At 38.2% G+C, this 14,948-nt stretch overlaps 3 protein-coding genes and 2 pseudogenes across 5 annotated transcripts; 3 read left to right on the top strand and 2 right to left on the bottom strand.

The window, feature by feature from the left end:
• Positions 1-249: 249 nt before the first annotated feature.
• On the bottom strand, positions 250-3,100 carry LOC148204968 (pentatricopeptide repeat-containing protein At1g52640, mitochondrial-like). The gene has a single exon (XM_088101368.1). The coding sequence runs from the start codon at positions 1,846-1,848 to the stop codon at positions 265-267; it is 1,584 nt and encodes a 527-aa protein (XP_087957494.1). The 5' UTR covers positions 1,849-3,100; the 3' UTR covers positions 250-264.
• Positions 3,101-3,854: 754 nt separating this feature from the next.
• Positions 3,855-6,137, top strand: LOC148204967 (pentatricopeptide repeat-containing protein At1g52640, mitochondrial pseudogene; annotated as a pseudogene). The gene is made up of 2 exons (XR_015782768.1): positions 3,855-4,089; positions 4,213-6,137. The product of XR_015782768.1 is annotated as a pentatricopeptide repeat-containing protein At1g52640, mitochondrial pseudogene (transcript).
• Positions 5,018-7,994, top strand: LOC148204966 (GABA transporter 1-like). Of its 2 annotated transcripts, XM_088101363.1 has the most exons (7): positions 5,018-5,157; positions 5,261-5,308; positions 6,389-6,596; positions 6,830-6,952; positions 7,107-7,201; positions 7,318-7,504; positions 7,623-7,994. In XM_088101363.1, the coding sequence occupies exons 3-7, from the start codon at positions 6,431-6,433 to the stop codon at positions 7,859-7,861; spliced, it is 810 nt and encodes a 269-aa protein (XP_087957489.1). In that variant the 5' UTR covers positions 5,018-5,157; positions 5,261-5,308; positions 6,389-6,430; the 3' UTR covers positions 7,862-7,994. The 2 variants fall into 2 exon arrangements, with proteins under 2 accessions (XP_087957489.1, XP_087957485.1); XM_088101359.1 differs by lacking the exons at positions 5,018-5,157; positions 5,261-5,308 and adding an exon at positions 5,892-6,027.
• On the top strand, positions 7,861-8,741 carry LOC148204965 (acetyl-CoA carboxylase 1 pseudogene; annotated as a pseudogene).
• Positions 8,742-10,410: 1,669 nt separating this feature from the next.
• LOC148204964 (uncharacterized) lies at positions 10,411-14,656 on the bottom strand. The gene is made up of 8 exons (XM_088101344.1): positions 14,019-14,656; positions 13,805-13,926; positions 13,512-13,715; positions 12,928-12,987; positions 12,519-12,657; positions 12,059-12,177; positions 11,301-11,531; positions 10,411-10,896 (listed from the first exon to the last, which is right to left on the bottom strand). Exons 1-8 carry the CDS (start codon positions 14,584-14,586, stop codon positions 10,702-10,704), a joined length of 1,638 nt encoding a protein of 545 aa, XP_087957470.1. The 5' UTR covers positions 14,587-14,656; the 3' UTR covers positions 10,411-10,701.
• Between the last annotated feature and the right edge of the window lie 292 nt (positions 14,657-14,948).

The raw sequence follows: 14,948 nt of genomic DNA, 5'->3' as shown, positions 1-14,948 counted from the left end.
TGAGCTGGCAATCATTTCTTCATGATACAGAAACTAAGGTGTTTCATGTAAAATTTCCAAGGGTTAAAATTTAGATTAACTTGCATCATACAAGCTACATTGAAGGATTATAGTAACAATTAGAACCTCAAAATGCGTCAGTTAACCATAGCCCACAGATTTAACATCTCCATTATGTGCTCTGCAGCAATGAAATGGTTTCCTCGACATATTCATCAAAATAAAATAAGGAGAAAGTAGTATGAGAAACAAATAGCCACTTCCTCAATCACTTTCTATATCTGTCTCATCACATCTCAAAGTATTATGAGCTGCTCTATTACCAATCATAACATTTGCCAATTCTTGAATTGCATGGGAAGTGCTCTGCCTCATTTTATCAACCAGTATTCCAATGTGATCTAAAAGCCCTAAACCCAAGAGTCGATTCCTCAGTAGCTCAACAGTAGTAACATAAGGTGGTATTCCTTCATCAATCATCATTTCAAAATACTTACATGCCTCCTCTAGTTTTCCTTTCTTCTTACAAAAACCATGAATCAAGACAGAATATGTTGAGACAGATGGAAAAAATTTTTTGTCCACCATGTTCTCCCAAACTTCAGCTACCCTATCAAACCTCCCTATCCTGATCAACAATTTGAGGACCATGTTATATGTATGGCGATCAGGAAGACATTTATCTTTTTCCATTCTAAACATTAACCTCAGGGCCCTATTGACCTCACAATGATCACAATGGTAAGCTTGTATTGCATTATAGCTCCAAATATCTGGTTTAACTCCTCTTGAAATCATTTCATCCAACAATTGATAAGCTTCTTCCACAAGTTCATTCTTACATAGTCGTTTCATAATACAATTGTATGTAAAAACGTTAGGCAAAAGGTTGTACCTTCTCATTTTATCAAGAACCCTGAAAGCTGATTGCACATCATTTGCACTGCAATACGAATGAATAAATATTGAATAAGTAAAAGCATCTGGCTCAACTCTTTTTGACAACATATCGTGAAAAACATTCTTAGCTTCATCCACACAACCACCTTTGCAAAGAGCGCCCAACAAATTGTTATACGCAAGCAAATCCACTGGACATCCTTGTTCAAGCATTGCTTCAAACAGTTCGCGGGCTTTATCTGAATCACCAATCTCACCCCATCCACTTAACAAAATGCTGTAAGTTTTAGCAGATAAAGAGAAACGATTCTTAGCTTTGTCAAAAAATTGTTGAGCTTGCTGGAGATGCTTCCTTTTGCATAAAAAGTACAACAACTTATCCAAATCATGAACAGTTGGCATAACTCCAAACTCATCCATTCTATTGAAAGACCGAATTGCACCATCTGGTAAATTAGCCCGGCTATATGCCTTGAAGATGAGCCAGAAAATCTCACCGTTGATTACATATGAACGAGAGTCTCTCATTTCTATGAGAAAATCCCATAGTATGGCAAACTGTTTGCAACTTCCTAATATCTCCACCAAAATGTGGAAGCTCACATCATTGTGCTGAAAACCTGGAATTGATTTAGCCCAAAGAAAGAATCTATGGGCTGAGAAGCCAAGATTCTTGCACCTTTTCAAGACCTGTTCGACCAAATTAGTGGATATTTGTGGAGAAAATGGCTTGAGAGAGAGTTCTAGATCATGGTGAGGGTATCGATGGTCACTGAGTACACGGGATATCTCATTGACAAGGTCTGGTAATGATGGCCCTAAGACTTGAGGGTTTGGGAAAGAATGAATGTGGTAATTGGGTTTGTGTTGGACAAGGGTGCAAAAGAAAGAGGGTAAGGTTTTATACTTTGAAAAAAATGACTGAAAAGCCATATGGGACAATGTCATATCAATTCCAGCACCGAGAAGGATTCAACTTCGTTAAAGCACCTTCACTCCAACATTTTTCATTGCTCAAAATCTGGGCTTCTGTGAAAGTCATCATGGATGTGCGTGCACAAGGCCATGGCAAGCACAATTTGCACTCTTCCCTGTTTAGACAAAAAACAAATTCATATGCAAGAACAGCCAGTGGGAAAATATTCCTTTATATGATAAACAGATGTAAGAATCAGAGCAGCAGTGGCTCCAAGCAACAGAGCAATTTCTCCATATGAAAAGCCCAATATTGCTTACTATCCTCTTGCAGAAAAACCAAATTCATTCGAAACCCTAAAGAATTATCAAAGGCCAAAATGGAAATTATAGTCAAATGGTAACTAACCTGAAAGCATAAATTGAAAAGAATAGAATTAGCATGGCATTGTTACAGTTTTGGTGTTTCACATGAATGACCATTGGTAAAATAAGCGAGTTGCTTCCTTCACCACCATCCTTGTTTCCTCCACCTCAGCAATCAATCTTATTTTCAAAATTATCTTTCTGTTTTAACTTTTTTATTTTTTACATTTTAAAATTCTTTTAACATATTTTAAAACCCTAATTTACCTCTCAATTTCACTCCCATGGCAGCTCCACCCACCACCACACCACACCAATACAATAATGCTATACAAATAGGTATTGTTCTAGTTTTAAACCAGAGCAGAGATTAAAAAAATTGCAAAGATGCAGTGAGAAAAAAATTCGACACATCACGAGATCACACAGAGCAGCAACACACGATTTACTTATTTGTGATGTATAAACAAAAAAAAAAAGGAAATCGGAGGGAATAATCCTTCCCCGACAATCCATGTCCATATCCATATCCTAACCAATTGAAGAGTAACTAATTAATGATATAAAAACGAAATGACAGAAGAAGCAGGTAAATGAAGGAATCGCACATCGCAGCCGGCGAAGACGAAGAAAGAAAACTTACGGTACGGATCCGAAGTTGAACAGAAAAGCAAAGAGGATGGGTTTGGTTGACTATAGTGGTGCTTGTGTTGAATAAATGTTAGTCTCTGTGTGTGTGTAACTTTTGGGGGTTTGAAACCATCAAATGAAACCGCAATTCACAGAGGGAGAAGCGGGAAGTGCTCAGTGAGGCTGCGAGAAAACAATTTCTTTACATTTTTTTTCCACCCAAACATCATAAATTATATTATTATTATTATTACTATCATTCTTATATTAAAAAAAACTCCCTCTTTGTTTTCTTCACTAGTAAAAAATTGGGTTTTTACAGCGCACATTATGCCACGGTTCAATGGAAACCGCAGCATAATGGTGCGCGGTGGCAGTTTTGTAAATAAATCGAACACATATGCCGCGGTTCTGCTTCGAACCGCGGCATATACTCCAGTCAACCATTACCTTTGACGCCATGTGTGAATAAAAAATTAAATAACAGCGTATATGCCGCGGTTGTCCAGAGAACCGCGGCATATACCCCTGCCAATTTATTGCAGGTGCTGACTGGGTCAGAGAATTTCAAAAGTTACAAGCGTATATGCCGCGGTTGTCCAGAGAACCGCGGCATATACCCCTGCCAATTTATTGCAGGTGCTGACTGGGTCAGAGAATTTCAAAAGTTACAAGGGTATATGCCGCGGTTGTCCAGAGAACCGCGGCATATACCGCAGTAACTTCTCAACTTCTCTGCCAGTCAGAGAATTTCAGAAGTTACAGGGGGTATATGCCGCGGTTTCGCAGAGCAACCGCGGCATATACCCCTGTCATCTACTGAAATTCCCCAAAAGGCAGTTAGGAAGACAGTTGTGTTCAGCACGTTACAGAGGTATATGCCGCGGTTCTACGAGCAACCGCGACATATTCTCCTATCTTAAATTAATTTAATATATATTTGAAATATTTCGAGGTATATACCGCGGTTGCCCACAGATTTAACATCTCCAATATGTGCTCTGCAGCAATGAAATGGTTTCCTCGACATATTCATCAAAATAGAATAAGGAGAAAGTAGTATGAGAAACAAATAGCCACTTCCTCAGTCACTTTCTATATCTGTCTCATCACATCTCAAAGTATTATGAGCTGCTCTATTACCAATCATAACATTTGCCAATTCTTGAATTGCATGAGAAGTGCTCTACCTCATTTTATCAACTAGTATTCCAATGTGATCTAAAAGCCCTAAACCCAAGAGTCGATTCCTCAGTAGCTCAACAGTAGTAACATAAGGTGGTATTCCTTCATCAATCATCATTTCAAAATACTTACATGCCTCCTCTAGTTTTCCTTTCTTCTTACAAAAACCATGAATCAAGAACAGTTGGCATATGAATTTGTTTTTTGTCTAAACAGGGAAGAGTGCAAATTGTGCTTGCCATGGCCTTGTGCACGCACATCCATGATGTCTTTCACAGAAGCCCAGATTTTGAGCAATGAAAAATGTTGGAGTGAAGGTGCTTTAACGAAGTTGAATCCTTCCCGGTGCTGGAATTGATATGACATTGTCCCATATGGCTTTTCAGTCATTTTTTTCAAAGTATAAAACCTTACCCTCTTTCTTTTGCACCCTTGTCCAACACAAACCCAATTACCACATTCATTCTTTCCCAAACCCTCAAGTCTTAGGGCCATCATTACCCGACCTTATCAATGAGATATCCCGTGTACTCAGTGCCCATCGATACCCTCACCATGGTCTAGAACTCTGTCTCAAGCCATTTTCTCCACAAATATCCACTAATTTGGTCGAACAGGTCTTGAAAAGGTGCAAGAATCTTGGCTTCTCAGCCCATAGATTCTTTCTTTGGGCTAAATCAATTCCAGGTTTTCAGCACAATGATGTGAGCTTCCACATTTTGGTGGAGATATTAGGAAGTTGCAAACAGTTTGCCATACTATGGGATTTTCTCATAGAAATGAGAGACTCTCGTTCATATGTAATCAACGGTGAGATTTTCTGGCTCATCTTCAAGGCATATAGCCGGGCTAATTTACCAGATGGTGCAATTCGGTCTTTCAATAGAATGGATGAGTTTGGAGTTATGCCAACTGTTCATGATTTGGATAAGTTGTTGTACTTTTTATGCAAAAGGAAGCATCTCCAGCAAGCTCAACAATTTTTTGACAAAGCTAAGAATCGTTTCTCTTTATCTGCTAAAACTTACAGCATTTTGTTAAGTGGATGGGGTGAGATTGGTGATTCAGATAAAGCCCGCGAACTGTTTGAAGCAATGCTTGAACAAGGATGTCCAGTGGATTTGCTTGCGTATAACAATTTGTTGGGCGCTCTTTGCAAAGGTGGTTGTGTGGATGAAGCTAAGAATGTTTTTCACGATATGTTGTCAAAAAGAGTTGAGCCAGATGCTTTTACTTATTCAATATTTATTCATTCGTATTGCAGTGCAAATGATGTGCAATCAGCTTTCAGGGTTCTTGATAAAATGAGAAGGTACAACCTTTTGCCTAACGTTTTTACATACAATTGTATTATGAAACGACTATGTAAGAATGAACTTGTGGAAGAAGCTTATCAATTGTTGGATGAAATGATTTCAAGAGGAGTTAAACCAGATATTTGGAGCTATAATGCAATACAAGCTTACCATTGTGATCATTGTGAGGTCAATAGGGCCCTGAGGTTAATGTTTAGAATGGAAAAAGATAAATGTCTTCCTGATCGCCATACATATAACATGGTCCTCAAATTGTTGATCAGGATAGGGAGGTTTGATAGGGTAGCTGAAGTTTGGGAGAACATGGTGGACAAAAAATTTTTTCCATCTGTCTCAACATATTCTGTCTTGATTCATGGTTTTTGTAAGAAGAAAGGAAAACTAGAGGAGGCATGTAAGTATTTTGAAATGATGATTGATGAAGGAATACCACCTTATGTTACTACTGTTGAGCTACTGAGGAATCGACTCTTGGGTTTAGGGCTTTTAGATCACATTGGAATACTGGTTGATAAAATGAGGCAGAGCACTTCCCATGCAATTCAAGAATTGGCAAATGTTATGATTGGTAATAGAGCAGCTCATAATACTTTGAGATGTGATGCGACAGATATAGAAAATGACTGAGGAAGACAAAATAGTAAAGGAGAGATGGAGGAAGTGTGATGATGGAGGGAGCAACGCCCAAGTTTGTTTGACATTCTCTTTAAAAAATGTTAGACATTCGTTTGTCTTTTGTAATGTCAAAATATCACCTCTCTTGTATAAATAATGAATGGTGGTTTGGTCTGTTGCTATGAAATAAATGATTTTGATTTTTTTTCATCTCATGACGCTTTTTAAAAGACGAAAATGCTCCTAATAGTTAATCAGTTCCCATTTCCGTGTCGGACCATGAAATCTTGCTTTTTAACTGCCACAAAGGTTGTAGTAGAATTATGTCGCTTTCTGTGTGTCCATGATTTCGGCTACGGGCAAGGAAAAATGTCAACAAACGTAGAGAATGATAGTGTAAACTCCAACTGCAACATGAATGAGAACAGAAGGATAAAATGAATTAAAATATCTGTGTACAGAGTGGGAAAAGGCAGAAACAAAGTATTAGGAGCAGAAACAGAATGGAGTCAACGCGAGAATTGGAAACAGAGAAAAGCGATTCAGAAGAAGCAGTGAGAGGTAAAGGAACATGGAAGCAAGCAGCTTTCCATGTTGCAACCACCATTGCCACCCCTGCTGCTTTTGCCCCTTTGCCCTTTGCTATTGCTTCTCTCGGTTGGCCTCTTGGTAATTTCTTATTTATTTATTCATTCCTGAATTGTTCTTAACGGAAATTTCATAATCAGACAATTTATAATTAAATTCTACAGTAGTGGCGTTTTGTCTCCACCAGGGTGCTGATCAAATTTTATATATTTTATTCATTTCAAATGAGGTCACTTTCGTATGTTTTGTTCGACTTATGTTGGATAATTAGTTAACTGGTTTTTTTTGGTGTTTCTCTCTATGAATGGTTTCAGGTGTGAGTAGTCTGGTGAGTGCAACACTAGCCACCTGGTACTCTAGCTTTTTGATCGCTTCTCTGTGGAAATGGAACGGGGAGAAGCACTTTACCTACAGACATCTGGCACATAGTATTTTCGGTTGGTTTTACTGCAAATAGTTTCCTTTTACCACCTTATCCTTATGTTAGTCCTATAATATGTACATGTTATTTAATTTCTCTGCTTGTGGCATTAATAGCTATGATCATTGTCAAATTCAATACTCTAATTTCTTGTTTATTGATTCCTGAAGGATTGTGGGGGTACTGGTCTATTGCCATTTTTCAGCAGGTAGCTTCTCTGGGAAATAACATTGCCATTCAAATTGCAGCTGGCAGCAGCCTTAAGGTTATGCATCTACCAGAGTTTAATTAACTTCAACTCTTTTTATACAAATCTTCTTATGGACAATAAAAACCATTTGTTTCCATTTTTGGGGATGTGGATATGTTCTTTTTATACAGGCAGTTTACAAGCACTATCATGATAATGGAACATTGACCCTGCAGCATTTTATTATTTTCTTTGGAATCTTTGAACTACTTCTCTCCCAGCTCCCGGATATTCACTCACTGAGATGGGTAAATGCACTCTGTACTTTCAGCACAATAGGCTTTGCTGGTACAACCATTGGTGTTACCATTTACAATGGTAAGCTGGTGATGGATCTTTTTCTTCTTGTCTGTCAAAGCCTCAACACCTGATTGATTCCTCCTCTTTATTTCACGGACATAAACTGTTTGAATATTTGATTTCCAACATGTCTTAGGGAAGAAGATTGATAGGACTTCAGTAAGTTATAGTTTGCACGGTAGCTCTGCTTCTAAGTTCTTCAAAGCCTTCAATGCGCTTGGGACCATTGCCTTTTCCCGCTTTTCATTCTCGCAAACTGGAGAGGCTTTTCAGGAGGGCAAAGGGACCTTTTTGAAGGAATTCTTCAGGCTGGTTCAACTATTGTGGAGAACCTTAGAACATACAAGCAACCCATATTTGTGTACATCCCAATGATGGGGGAACTCCGAGGTGGTGCATGGGTGGTTGTTGACAGTCAAATCAATTCAGACCACATTGAAATGTATGCTGATCGAACAGCTAAAGGTAATGTCCTTGAGCCAGAAGGAATGATTGAGATCAAATTCAGAACAAGGGAATTGTTAGAGTGTATGGGTAGACTGGATCAACAATTGATAACTCTGAAGGAAAAACTTCAGGAAGCCAAGAGTAACAGGGACCTTGCCGCCTTTGAATCCCTACAGCCGCAGATTAAATCCTGTGAAAAACAGCTTTTGCCTGTGTATACCCAGATAGCCACAAAGTTTGCTGAACTACATGATACTTCCTTAAGAATGGCTGCCAAGGGTGTAATTAGAGAAGTTCTGGACTGGCGTAACTCCCGAGCCGTCTTCTACCAGAGACTTCACCGAAGAATTGGAGAGCAGTCACTGATCAACAGTGTGAGAGATGCTGCTGGTGACCATTTGTCACATGCATCTGCAATGAACTTGCTCAAAGAATGGTATTTGAATTCTGATATTGCCAATAGTAAAGAAGATGCGTGGTTGGATGATGAAGCCTTCTTCAAATGGAAAAACAATCCTGCAAATTACGAGAATAAACTAAAGGAACTGCGTGTGCAGAAAGTGTTGCTTCAATTGACAAACATTGGTGACTCAGCTCTAGATTTGCAAGCTCTACCTCAGGGTCTTGCAGCCCTTTTAAGCAAGGTAAAGAACTTGAACTTTCCATTTCATTAGCTATGTCGTTACTATTTGTTTTCTTAAACTGTTTAGTTTATTATTTGCTTCATTATATCTTGGAAATTTTGGTGCAGTTGGAGCCATCGGGTCGTGGGAAGTTGACTGATGAACTTCGAAAGGTTCTTGGTTAGAGGAACCTGTATGTGTCTTATAAATGTAACGGATCCTATTGATTCCCTTGGCCAAGTTGTTGTCCCCAAGGGCCAAGTTGTGGAAAGAAGGCAGATCATATCCCTATTACTGAAGGAATCCGTTGCTTTAAAATGTAAATGACATTAGTCTTGGATTGATTATTAATTTATGCAGTTAGAGGATCAAAATCAGCATCGCCATGTTCCATCTATTTATTTGCTGGTTAATTAATTCTCTTCCTACATTTGAATAAAAATGTAATAACGTGTAACTTTTTTATTCTATGCATAACAATTTTGGGTGGTCGATATATGCTTTACATCAAGTTACAAAATACTCATCAAGCTATCAAGTTTTGTAACATCTGATTGTTCCATACAATTATGTTTGAGATGTAAAGGTCTGATTTTTACAAAGTTGAAATCAAGGTTATCAAATTCGAAAGTTTGCGTAAACTCGTGAGAGTCAAGTAAACTCGATTCGGAAACTCGACTCGTAGGAGTTTACAGATGAAAAAAAATTATATAAATAAGTTTACAAAATTATATAATTTTAAATAAATAAAATCTATAGTTATATGGTTCATAAAAATAAATATTGTAAAACATAAATATTTGCATTATTGTCATTAATTTTGATGCATTTCATTAAATATATAACTTTCAAGTTCGCAGAATTGTTCTAAACTCGCGATTCTACATGATTTTACCGATTTCAGAGTCGATTTTACCGAGTTTATGCAGAAAACGAGTTTACTTTCGAATTAACTCGGAAGCCATGTCTGAAAACGTAAACTCGTATATGAGTTTACGAGTTAACTCGAGAGTTTAATAACCATGATTGAAATTATGACAAAATTATTTAAGTAAAGGCTAAAACCATATATAACCCTGCGACCATTACCCCCCTCAGAATTTTGTTAATTCTAAAGCACCATCAATTCAAGTCTCTCATGATCAGTGGCCTAGTTCGTATATTCTTTCTAGCTTCAAATAACAGTCAGAGTATAAATCAATTTTTGGAGCAATTTTCTTACTAACATCAATCCCTTTAACAATTAATGTTCTTAATTTCACGTCATTGTGATTTTAGCAAAAGGGAGAAAAAAGGTTTACGAGCCCCTGCTACTTCTCATTTTCATGTTTGCAAAACGCTATAGTAGCAATTTTTTTTGCACAAAACAAATAAAAGACCTGAAAATTAAAAGTCTTACGCGAAGAACAAAAAACTTGGACATCAAATAAGACCTGGGCAAACAACAAGACCTCAAAAAGACAAGCATTTAATCGAAGAACCAAGTATTCAGTAAGCTTCACCCGCAATCGAGATTGTTAAATCTCTGGTCCTGGCTCCAAGGAATGAGGAGTTGTGTGCCCCAAGGGGAAAGGGGTTCACGCTTACCAATCTCTATTTGAGGGTGATGCATCCTTCTGAAATTTGAGCATGATACGTGCTCGGAATATGGTCAAACTCAAGCATGAAGAAACACAACAATTGAAGGAACACACCATTAATTGGAACCAATCAGGTACAGGCCAATAGTGCCTTGGTGCGTATGCATATCTTGTATATATTCTTCCCATTCTCCCATATTCTTCAGTTTTCGACATAAATGTTTCAATTTTTTTTTAAATTAACATTGAAACTAAATGATTTTTGGATACCATGAAATTAAGAACTTCGTAAATTGCGTTTGCGTATTTCCTATTTGCAGTTACAATGTTGCATCATATTTTTGGACAGTTCATTCAAAAGTTCTACAACTCAATTTAAAAATCATCCCAACCACACAAGGAGGGGCTCAAGTGATAATCAGTACGAGAAACATACAACAAAACTGATCATGGCTTGAAATCCATGGGAACTGTACTGAACCAGATTGAAGTTGGCGTCCTATACATGAGTGAGAAATGTAAAGGAAGCTAGCTAAAAATCACCACGTACGTATTGGGAGTCTTTCTATTTACCAATACAGAACTTGCCAAATATATTTGATAAAACCTCCTCCGATATATTTTCTCCACTTATTTGTCCAAGGGACAATGCAGCATCCCTCAAATCAATTGTCCAAAAATCAAGAGGCAGTTCCTCCTTTATTGATGATTGTAACCTTGCAAGTGCTTCCTTGGTCCGAACAAGTTGTTCACATTGTCTCTGCAACATCGTTATATCAGCAAACACAATCCAGATTCAAGACCTCCCCCCCAAAGAGAAGAAGCTTATTTTACTACTCTTTTTTGAGTATGTGGGTGCATGTGCAAGAATGTTGTCATGTAACAGAAGATCAACACTAGAGCCATTGCTTGGTTGGAGTGAAAATGGAATGGTAGAAAACAGAAAAGTCTTTGTTGAGTCCAGCAATATCGTTATTTACCATCAACCATTTTATTCTTAGCTAAGCATAATTTTGACCATTACTCCTTGTTCAAATTTACCAAATAAAGATACGTGGTCTCTAAGAGTCTATTCGTTCCTTCTCTTCCCATTCAAAAGGTTAAGAAAACTTTAAAGCTCCTACTAATTTGTAAGAAAGATGGAAAGCCAAAATGATAGTTTACCTGATTGACAGTCCATCTGCGACCCCCAGCAGGAATGCCTTCAAGACCCACAATCTGTAATACCGCCCTCTCTAAGTCTCGTAATCCTTGACCAGTAACAGCACATGTAAACACATGTTTGCTGAACATTTTATGACTCTGGAATCCTTTGTCCCATTCAGTCTCAGCACAAGGTTTACAATCTATCTTGTTGACCACAAGGATTACCGGGGTGGATGATCCAGTTGATCTCTGTCTTACAACAGAAAGGTTAAGTAAAGATTGCAGACTAATATGAAAATGCATCTTTTCTTTTCTCACCGCATGACAGAAAATAATAACAGGTACCAAGCTTAATACTAAAAGAAAAATGAAAGGTGTAATGCAATATTTATTATGTTTAAGAACAATATCCTGCAGAATGTAATTTTTAGAGATAACTACAGGATCTAAATGGTCTTATGTAATTGATCCCACCTAGCAGAAAAAAGTATTTTACCATTGTTGACTATAGGATACCAAAGCATTTAAGGCAGCCAGGTGTCTGTATGCCAATTTATCATGTCATATGATATTAAGAATATGTTTGTGGTAACATATATAGTTCGATGCTTCCCAGTTAGCATAGATATCTTGATACTACGTTTCTCTCAAATGTTAAATGATGCGACTATTTCTCCTTCAAATAAAATGTTTACGCTGCTATCTATATCAAAATAGTAATTAGATATAATGAATAAAACAAAGGAGAGAGGAGGAAAAAAATTATATGGTCAAACCTTGGTAGATTGAATCCTTTCGAGAAGTTTGGTGTCTTCCGATGTCCACCCTTCAACAGCACTCACTGTCATGATAATTACATCAGCACCCCTAGCAACTGCTTCAGACCGCTCTACGCCTAGTAGGAGAATAGAAATATAATTCCAGTACATCATGTGAAGTAATGATGTTAAGGTAAGTAGCATAACACTAGACGCATGCGAAAAAAGACATCTAATCCAACTATATAGCTAAGTCATCAGGTAAAGTCTATAGCCGTATTCTATCTAATTTTCACTAGATTTTATTAGTGTTTCATTTAAACTACACTTAAAGCAAGCAATAATTATTAGAAAGCTTGTATAAAATTACTTTGAGCTGACTATATTTAACTTATCCAAAAAAGAAAGAAGATGCTACAAAAACAAAGGAAAATTACAGATATCCTGAACTTAAAGGAGAAAAGAAAGAAAGCCGCACCAATCTTTTCCACAATGTCATCAGTTTCCCTGATGCCTGCTGTATCAAGAAGGGTGATAGGAATACCACTGACACTGATGCTTGCTTCAATCACATCACGAGTGGTTCCAGCAATTTCAGTAACTATTGCCCTCTCACTCTGCATGCTACAAGAAGATCATGCTCAATAAGTTAAACAATCACAATGCTTTACACACACAGACATACATACATACATACATATACATATATTTATTATGTGTGAGTTCTTCCGCTTAAAGATAAATTATGGACTTGAGACGCAGATTAAGTACAAAAATACTTCGAGAATGATTTAAGTTGGCCAACACCAAGGTTGACATCTATAGAAGAGATTCAACAATAAATATCAAATTTAAGTTTTCGAATAACCAAAATGACAATGACATACTTTGCTCCATGCATTCAGAAGGCTTGACTTGCCAACATTCGGACGGCCAACAATAGCTATCTGAAAGAATTTCATATTAGGATAAAAAATAGGAACAGCAACAGTCATCCTCATATTCACATAGAAATAGAATGACAAATTAATGTTGTATCACAAAGTAATTTAAGCCTAATCAACTTTATAAAACCAGCTGGTAAAGTGAGGATTATCCCACTTATATAATTTGTTCATTTCTTAAAAGTTTATGTGAAATTTCCAGCACACTTTTATGCCAAAAAATTTGACATCTCAAGTGTTGCAATAAATATTTGAGTGAACCAATAGCATGTAACAGAATAGGTCTAATAAACTTTATTAGGATACTATTTGTTTCCCTCTACTAAAACTAATGCCAAAACATAACATGTGATTGGGGACAATCCTTACTTTACAAATGGGTTGTATAGGTTTGAGTTAGGTCAAAACCATTTTGTAAGAGAAGAAACAAACTTATGTACCTAATACAGCATATTATGCGATGTGTTCCAAACCAGAAAAAAAATCAGAAAACCTTAAGAATCTGAATACACTGTTCCAAACCATACCTGTAATCCAGACTGCAGAAGCTTGTCATAGTTTGCTGTCTCCAATGCATTCTCAACGTCTCGTGACATGTCATGGATTTTATCCATAACCAAATTCAAATCCAGAGGCGGCATCTCATCATCGAAGTCTAAACGTGCTTCAATCTCAGTAAGCAACTCAATGCACTGACTCCGCAAAGATCGAACAAGAGAAGAAAAGCCACCCTGTCAACAGACGCAACCAGCCAAGTCTTACACCAAACATGATGACGATGATACAGTAAAACACGGAAACAGCGTCGAGTTAAACATACCTGAATTCCTTGCAGTGCAGCATCCGCAGCAGCCACAGATTTGGCGGCGATTAATCTTGTAACATTTTCGGCTTGTGAAAGGTCCAAACGCCCGTTAAGAAAAGCGCGAAGAGTAAACTCGCCTAAAAGAAGTAGACACTAATGAGCAATTTGGATTGGTTGTCGTGCGAGGGTTAAAAGAGCATTAAGTTTATTCAGAGTAACAGAGACGCACCTGGTTGAGCAAGCGTTGCTCCGGCTTCCAAACAAGTCCTTAGGACGCGGCGCAGACACACTTCGCTCCCGTGACACTGAAGCTCCACCACATCTTCGCGCGTGTACGACCTCGGAGCCAGCATCGGCACCACCAAGACCTCGTCGATGACGTTGCCATCGGAGTCCAAGACGACACCGTATTCGACGACGTGGGTGGTGGGCCGCCACGAGTTCCGGGCGGGCCGGAACACCCGACCCGCAATAGACACTGCTTCAGGGCCCGAAAGCCGAACGATTCCAACAGCAGCAGGTGGCCCCCCCAAGGAAGTTACGATGGCCGCAATTGTGGTCCCACTCCCAACAACCTCGTCGACACACTCTCCCGCTGTCAACCGCTCGTCTTTCTTCACTACTAACTTGTAACTGTCTGAACCTGCTCGGTATTTAACGGTTCTAGAGGTTTTGGAGGGAATAAGATAGTGCCACGTGACGCCACAACTCAAACGCAATGCCATAGGAAGGCGCGGCGGTGGAGCGAAGGTGGCGCACGTGTTAATGTGACGGAGCACAGTGCGGAGAGCACCCATTGATCCAGTTTCAGTTTCTGTCTGGCTGAAGCTTACTCTTCTCCATCTATCTATCGAGGCACCACCGCACCTTTCTCCCTCCATCTCCCCTTTACTATTTTATCCTTAAAGTAAAATTTTATTTTTAGCGTTATTTTTTAATTTTACCCATTCACAACCTATTCCACTAATAACTTATTCTAGTTCCCAAAGTAAAATATTTTTCTTTTATTTTAACATTATATTTCTTCATCTCTTTCTTTTGTCGCGGTGAGATACTACAAGTTGTAAAGGTTGGTGGTGATGGAAAGAATTATCAAGCAGTCTCCCTCTCGTGGTGCAGTGTCGCTCTCGTGGTGCAGTGTGTGAAGTGGTACAGTGCG

The sequence above is a fragment of the Vigna umbellata genome, chromosome 1 (assembly GCF_029865625.1).
Source record: "Vigna umbellata cultivar VRB3 chromosome 1, Vumbellata_1.0, whole genome shotgun sequence".
Taxonomy (NCBI): domain Eukaryota; kingdom Viridiplantae; phylum Streptophyta; class Magnoliopsida; order Fabales; family Fabaceae; genus Vigna; species Vigna umbellata.
The sequence above is the reverse complement of the archived record's forward strand: the minus strand, read 5'-3'. Positions and strand labels throughout refer to the sequence as shown.

Bases quoted from the DNA above. Each gene is read 5' to 3' on its own strand.
- LOC148204968 (XM_088101368.1), bottom strand. From the start codon at position 1,848: ATGACATTGTCCCATATGGCTTTTCAGTCATTTTTTTCAAAGTATAAA.
- LOC148204966 (XM_088101359.1), top strand. From the start codon at position 5,932: ATGACTGAGGAAGACAAAATAGTAAAGGAGAGATGGAGGAAGTGTGAT. The intron at 6,953-7,106 runs GTTGGTTTTACT...TGATTCCTGAAG, and splicing joins TCTGGCACATAGTATTTTCG to GATTGTGGGGGTACTGGTCT. The intron at 7,505-7,622 runs GTAAGCTGGTGA...AACATGTCTTAG, and splicing joins TGGTGTTACCATTTACAATG to GGAAGAAGATTGATAGGACT.
- LOC148204964 (XM_088101344.1), bottom strand. From the start codon at position 14,586: ATGGGTGCTCTCCGCACTGTGCTCCGTCACATTAACACGTGCGCCACC. The intron at 12,988-13,511 runs GTATGGTTTGGA...AAATTCTTTCAG, and splicing joins TTCTGCAGTCTGGATTACAG to ATAGCTATTGTTGGCCGTCC. The intron at 11,532-12,058 runs GTTTGACCATAT...GTTGTAAGACAG, and splicing joins AAAGGATTCAATCTACCAAG to AGATCAACTGGATCATCCAC.